This window comes from Cucurbita maxima, unplaced genomic scaffold (genome assembly GCF_002738345.1).
Source record: "Cucurbita maxima cultivar Rimu unplaced genomic scaffold, Cmax_1.0 Cma_Scf00055, whole genome shotgun sequence".
In the NCBI taxonomy this organism is placed as follows: domain Eukaryota; kingdom Viridiplantae; phylum Streptophyta; class Magnoliopsida; order Cucurbitales; family Cucurbitaceae; genus Cucurbita; species Cucurbita maxima.
This window is the reverse complement of record NW_019272071.1, coordinates 369,526-377,116: the sequence shown is the minus strand read 5'-3', so window position 1 is coordinate 377,116 and position 7,591 is coordinate 369,526. Positions and strand designations below refer to the sequence as shown.

The 7,591-nt window shown below is 35.5% G+C and overlaps 1 protein-coding gene across 1 annotated transcript; it reads left to right on the top strand.

Annotated features, from left to right (window-relative positions):
* The first annotated feature begins 4,228 nt into the window (after positions 1-4,228).
* LOC111471696 (60S ribosomal protein L26-1-like) lies at positions 4,229-4,971 on the top strand. Its single transcript, XM_023117425.1, has one exon. It carries the CDS (start codon positions 4,318-4,320, stop codon positions 4,756-4,758), a length of 441 nt encoding a protein of 146 aa, XP_022973193.1. The 5' UTR covers positions 4,229-4,317; the 3' UTR covers positions 4,759-4,971.
* The last annotated feature ends 2,620 nt before the right edge of the window (positions 4,972-7,591 follow it).

Sequence of the window (7,591 nt, the reverse complement as noted above, 5' to 3'; positions counted from 1 at the left end):
TCCAAATCATTCGTGTGGAGACATGTAAGTGGGGGTATCCCATACCATGAGTTTGTATAAGACTAGTCCAAGAAATATTTAGTCTCTCCTTATAAATCCGATAATTGAGAGGATTAATATTTCACATGATGATCATATGCGACTCGATCTTAATCCTGAGTGAGTTATGAACTCCAGCCTGTGAGGGCTTGTCCTTTTAATTTACATGGGTGAGAATGGTTCTTTTAGCCTATTCAATATGTCTACTATTTTGGGGACTTAACCAAATACGGAGTTGGGAACATAATATCATGAGATGGAATTCACTTCTTAAGGAAAGTAGATGAGTTTGTTCTCTTAATACTGATTTCGGGACTGAACAATGGGCCCCACCCTCTCATTGGCCCAAGAGGGACTTGGTGTATGATTGAATCATAGACAAATTATTCATTAGAGAATCAATGTTACTTAAAGGTGAAAAATGTAATTACAGGGGTAAAACGGACTTTTGACCCAGCTATAATTATGAACAACTCATGAAGTGTATAATGATTATATCGATGGACATAACTTGTCCTACAATGCATAAGAGTGCAACTCTAGGTCTATAGTGGAGTGACCTATAGTTAATGAATGAAAATTGATTAATTAAAGAGTTTAATTAATTAATTTTATATCATTGGAGCTTATAATTGGTAGGTCTATAAGGTCCCTTGTTATCTCAGAGTAACGCTAAAAGGTTCAATTTATTTGAAAGAAAATTTGGAGTGTTCACATTGATATTTAATATATTAGATATTAGATATATTAAATATGAAGGGAGAAATTGTCAAATTAATATTTAATATATTATATATATTAAATAAATAGAGAAAATATATTTAATTGAAAGGGTTCTAATTAAATAATCTGTTAAATATAAATTGAGAAAAATATATTAATTTAGAGGGGTCAAATTAATATTTAATATATTAGATATATTAAAGAAAATATATTTTTATTATATTTGATACAATTAAATATTAAATCAATTAATGTACTTTTCATACCTTAAATAAAAATATATTTGAAATTTGAATGAGATTGAAAGAATATTTTATAATATCTAAATATAATTTGTATAAGGTATAATATCCTAATATATTAAATATGTAAATATATTATTTAGCAAATATTCTCCTAGAGTCCCTATAGATAGGACTCTCGGGTTGAGCCAAAGATACATCAATCTCTCCCACTTTATCTGGAGAATGAAATTACATCTCTAGAGAATTCTCGAAACTCTTTCTCCAATCCCTTTGGGATTTTCTTTCAAGAGGCTCCCACAAGCCTTGACCTTGTGTTCGAGTCATAGTAAGGAAGATCTTGTGGAATGTTGAAAAACTTCTGCATGGTTGGAATACTCCGAGGAGTCTTGTAAGCTAGGGTTTCTACAACGATAGAGTTCTTACTCTTCTATTTATTGCTTTGTTTTAATTCTTAATAAAAATCAAAACGGTTCTCAATGCTTCTACTATGTGGATGAAGAGTTCATTCCCTTCATAGGTGACTTCGGATGAAGTCGTGTGTTACGGGTCGCAGTCTGGGCTGCGGTCACGAGTTGCAGAATGGGCTGCAATGTGAGCCTTGGGTTCTCGGATTATTGCAGGCACGGGCTGCTACAGATGGACTGGGGAGAGGCTTGGATTGGCCTTCGGTTTAATGGGTTATAAAAGTAGCGGGTTACGGGTCACGGTTTGCAGACGTGGGCCGCTGCAGGTACGGGTCGAGTTGCCTGGGCTAGTTGCTAGCAAGGCGGGTCACCGGTGGAATTTGACCCAGATTTGGATCCGTCGGATCGTTTCTTCTTCACCCCACTCGCAACGCAATTTTCTGGCGACCTTTCTCTCTCCTCTGTTCATCGTTTCTGACGCCGATTTTCGTCCTTTTTCTTCCTCTACTTCTCTATTCACCTCTCTTCTTCTCTTTCCCGAAGTCTTATGACTTGAAAATAATGGTGTTACTATAACACGTGCGGAATTTAGATCTTAGACACTCTAAGTACATCAATTATAGTAAATTAGCTAGCATGTTCAAAAGCATTAAACCTCGATTAGTTTGAATACTAACTTTTTGTTGTTCAAATTCCACTTTTCTCACAAACCAGTTTCGAACCCGCACTAGTGCCTTCCCTACTATTCTCTGGCCTTAGAACGGGATTGTGGAATACGGTGAGTGACTAAACTTGATAGGAATTTAGTATATGTAAAGAGAGAGTTTTGAGAGATTTTCTCAAAGTTTTTCGAGAAGAATTTTCATGTACCTTGATCACTCTATTTATAGTCATGTTCATGCAAATTTGAGATTACCCAATTTTGACACTCAAAATTCTACTCATTGTGTGGGATTACCGGACAAACATGCAACACTCAATATTCCACTAACTTAAGCATGAATTTTTTCATTAGGTGAAGTCAACCTTTTGACTTTCTTTATTTTAATTCCACTATTAATTTCAAATCAAAATAATATTAAATGTTTAATTAAACAATTTAATTAATATTTAACATTAAATGTCAAAATGACGATCAATTCTAGCACATATTGATTATGATCCCTATTCATAAGTAAAATATTTAAATCTTATTTAAATATTTCCAGTTTAATTGATAATTAAAATAAAATGTGGTTAAATATATCGTATATATTTAGTGTGTATTCTCTAATTTGAATTCGAACACTTCGAATTCACTCGTCAAACTGTTCTAAGGTTTAGTCCGATATGAACTAGCGAGGGACCTAATGAACTTACAAATCATGGGCTCCAACGATCCAAGATTACCGACTAAACTCATTAACCTTGTTAACCAACATTCGTTAACTACTAGGACACTCCACTATAACTTAGTAGTTGCACTCCCTTCACTATAGATATATTTTTATCCATTTAATATAACCATGATTAGTAAGTCGATCCTTCATAGGTTGTTCGTAACTAAAATTGGGTCAATTTACCGTTTTACCCCTAAAATTACTTCTTGTTCCTTAAGTCCCACTCATCCTCTAAAAAATAATTGGTTTGTGGTCTAACCATTAAACTGAATCCTCCTCAGGCCAATGAGAGGGTGAGGGCCCTTGTTCAAGACTTGGAGTCAGTACTTAAGGGAACAACCTCTCTACTATCCCTAAAAGCGGGTAGGAGTGAATTCCATCTTACACCCTATGTCCCCAGCTATTAACCCAGTCTTACCCCTGAAATGGGAGGCTTATTGAGTCGGCGCACTCGGGCCACTCTCACCCATGCAGATCTAAGGATAATTTCGAATAAACAGGAGTTCATAGTTAGCTAAGGATTAAGATCGAGTTACCTAGGTGTTCGAATGAAAAAATCAGTCTCAACAGTAAACGACATTATAAAGTGAGAGTGGTTTTCTTCATGGTTCGATCTTATGCAATACTCATTGCATAGGATGTTCCCACTCACATGTCTCCACATGTACAATATAGTGATCACATTGTTTATATCATATACAAAAGTGGGTCGTATCCATAGTGTCTCCTAAATAAGTTACTCAGCCTTATCCTTATAATATAGATCATTTTAACTATATACTTGAACTTGATCCACTCTTCTTTTTCTATATATAGTTCAAGAAATCATACTATAGCTAGAGTGTTCTTAGTTTATTGGATTTAGATTAATGATCGTAACATTCACTTTATTCAATAACAATCTTTACTGAATAAACATCAATAATAACTTTATTGAAAACCGAATATGTTTTTATTTACAAACTATGAGTTTTACGACATAAAACCAAATAGAAAATGCCTACAATCGTAGATTTATAAGTGTTTTATCACATCCAACTTCTCAACTTCGTTATTGATGACGACACATGGAAAGGACATGAAATATACCTAAGATTGATGTCCAATCGTCGAAGATCCTTCCTGTGACGTGAATCAAACATTTCGATGTCAGGTTTGGTCGTTTCGATCATGGGGTTTCGTTCTCGAATCTCGTAGGAAAGCTTCAATTTTTCTCTGACACTCACTTTCCGTTGCAAGTGTTCGTGGGTGTATGTTCGATTTATTATTGCATTATTTTTTTAGAAAAAAAGAATTGATATCACAAATTTTCATTTTAAACCATTAAACACTAATAAACTTTAAATTCAAACTTGTTAAATAAATCATGGATCAGGGGTATTTTGGTAAATATGAGCATTGTTTTTTCCAATCCCCTAAATTAAATGAACCTTTAAAATTAGGTTTCTTCCTCTTGCATTTGCTTATTCTCAATACCCCCCTTGGATTATTCAGTCAGGAGCGAGACCAAAACCCTAATCCATCGCAATGAAGTACAACCCTAGAGTCTCCAGCTCCCGCCGTAAGAGTCGCAAGGCTCACTTCTCAGCGCCGTCGAGTGTCCGGCGGGTTCTTATGAGTGCTCCCCTCTCCGGAGATCTGCGCTCCAAGTACAATGTCCGCTCTATGCCGATTCGCAAGGACGATGAAGTTCAGGTTTTGAGAGGAACCTACAAGGGCCGCGAAGGTAAGGTCGTACAGGTCTACCGTCGCAAGTGGATCATTCACATCGAGCGCATCACCAGAGAGAAGGTAAACGGCTCTACCGTTAACGTCGGAATCAATCCGTCGAAGGTTGTGATCACAAAGCTCAAGTTGGATAAGGACAGGAAGTCTCTGCTCGATCGTAAGGCTAAGGGCCGTGCTTCTGCAGATAAGGATAAGGGCACTAAATTCACCGCTGAAGATATTATGCAAAGTGTCGACTAATTATGATCTGGTGAATTTTTTTTTTTAAACTTCTGTTAGATCTATGTTTTCTCTGTTTTGATTCGCTTTTAAACTTATGGTTTTGTTTAATATGATCCGGAAAGATGAGACAATGTTTTATTGTTTTTGATGCTTTGAGTTCTTCCGTTGCTCTCGTTACCTGGATTTTTGGTTATTTTTCAATGCAATATCATAAGATTCCGTTTGTTAATATCTCTGGTCTTGCCCTTTGAATGGAGAATTTGTATTTGCTATTGAGACTGATTTAATTTCTGGGTGACAGTGATTATTGTTGAAGAACATAAAGCGATTGTGAATTTAACTTGAACCTTAACCTTTCGGTTTCTAATTGAAGAATTTAGTTTGTTGATTTTACCCTAATTTTATCCCTTACTACTTTGAAGTGATTTCACTCCATACCTGCAATGTGGACTCGTATCAATAGGAAATTGAGCTATGCTTATTAGGAGTTTACTTTATTAGCTCATTCTTATTAGGAGTTTACTTTATTAGCTCATTCTTTAGGAGGTGAACTAGCATGCATTTTTGAATTCCGATTGATAATTTTCCTTGGAAATTAGATGAACTCTTAATTGTCTGCCCTTAACTGAAGTACCATTAATCAAAGTTATCCATGGACTTTGATTACTTCAAGTTTTGTAATTATCCGTGAAGCATTATTCTTTTGGTTTGAGCCTTTCATGTATTAACAATAGTTAGTCGTTGTGGCTCCTTTCCTTGGGATTTTTTTTAATACCCTTCTGAATTCTTTAGTGTTTCTGGTTGGAGTGATGTTTCTAATAAAAAAAATTGACTTGAACGAAACTATATGATAAGAATCGCTCTCTCTGTAAGCTCAGAAAGACTCATTAATTGTTACGGTTTATCTATATTGTATGAAAGTTGGTTTTTGTTGTCTTGTTCTTGTGAATGAATTCTGAACTTGAATTTTTTTCTCTTTAAAAAGTTTTTGGAGAGTTGTTCCACAGGGTATGGTTATATGTAATTTGAATCTATGTTTGGTTTTGGCAGCTTGTTTATTCCAGATTCAGAATGAATTTTGGTTGGAATGAGTTTGAAGTAGTAAATTCAGTGTTAACATCATGAATTTTTCTGAAAAAATCTATTGTTTAGAATGGATTTTGGTTGAATTTGGTTTTCATATGGTTGAATATGCTCCCATGCCAAGCATCCATTCTCAAGCTTCCTTAGAACAGGTATTTTTAAAGTGCTCTCTTACATTCCTGTTATTACCCGCCTCAGATCAAACTTCTATTTTGTTTTGTTCTTAAATCTGCATACCCTCAGAAACTCAGAACTTAGGCTTGTGCGGCCGGGAGTTGGTGGTTAGGGGTTGCAGTTGTCGCTTCGGTGTCGAACGGGTTGAGTAGCAAAGATAGACCCGTAGACCCACGGTAAGCCGGGTTGGATTCTGGGTTTAAAAGATAGAGAAATTTGCCCCAAATTTCATTCTGATATTAAAACCCCTTGGGCTGGTAAGCAAGTCAGTCTCATCAATCTTATTGTTTTGATGGTCACCCTAACCATAGTTTTATCTCCACAATCATCTGTCCAAATGATATTCAAATTATGGAAGGAATAAGGGCTTGAATGAACAGATACATGAACATCATCATTCATTATAAAAAAAAAAAAAAAAAAAAAAAAAATTGGAAGCTACATCGAGTTAACTGTGTTCGAGACAAAATTGGTTCAACTTTGAGTATTCGAACTGAACATCTTAACCAAAGTTGAGTGTTGAGAATGTACACAATTATAGAAACATTGATCTTATTGATTTGTCAAGGTAAGTAAAAAAAAATAGCGATTGATAAGTAAAATATCTATACACATCCATAGTTTCTTTTCCTCACAAGCACATCTACGCTTGATTAATAAGATAATTCTTGCGTATCTTTCATGTCACATCCAAATTCTCTTTGATTACATATACATATGGCATGTGATTTTCAGCAAGGATCATGTGTATTAAAGGATGGGGTTACATTCCTAGATTTGTCGATTCTATAAAGGAAGGATGAGATCCGTAAATGAAAATGATCGGAAAGCAGAAAATGGCATCTTTAGTTGATCGTCAATTTGGGGCATCTACCCTGATCTTCCCAACTTCACTCCTATAGACTCAAGAGAGTAGACCTTGCTGAGGTAATTCAATAAGCTATTCACTCCTATAGACTCAAGAGAGTAGGCCTTACTGAGGTAATTCAATAAGCTAATAAGATCTTATATCAACTGTCATAATCGTGCTCTTATGGGACGTTCATAAGTGATTATGTGACACTAACTCTCACCCCCGAAGTGAGTCAGCCAACTTGAAATGGTGTCACCTTCAGTTGGACAACGTATACCCAAGTCTCTGGCCTCGCTTTAAGAAGGTTTTAGAAAAAGGAGGCAGAGAGACATTTTAGATAGAGAGTTCGAAAGCAAAATGAAGAGAAATGAAGAAAGTAATGTTATAGGCTATAAGTGAAAAAGACAACCCAACGACTTAAATGACATATAACTTTGGGTAGAAAGAATTTTTACTAGTCGCATCTCCCTATAATACATTCTGAGGCATTTCAGGTCTACTAAGCATAGGCATGATTCTGTCGAAACACCATACATTTAGAAAATACAATAAATAAACTATACATCATGAAAGCAGTAGAGAAAAACAATAAAGTGATACAACACAAGGGTTTTGACATGCAACGGGCAGGCGACCATGGACAACATATCTTGGACATGCATAACCATGACACATGACATCTCATCTAGGTGAGGGAATACATGAGGCCTGAGCATGACATCCTCCTAAAAAAAATATGGT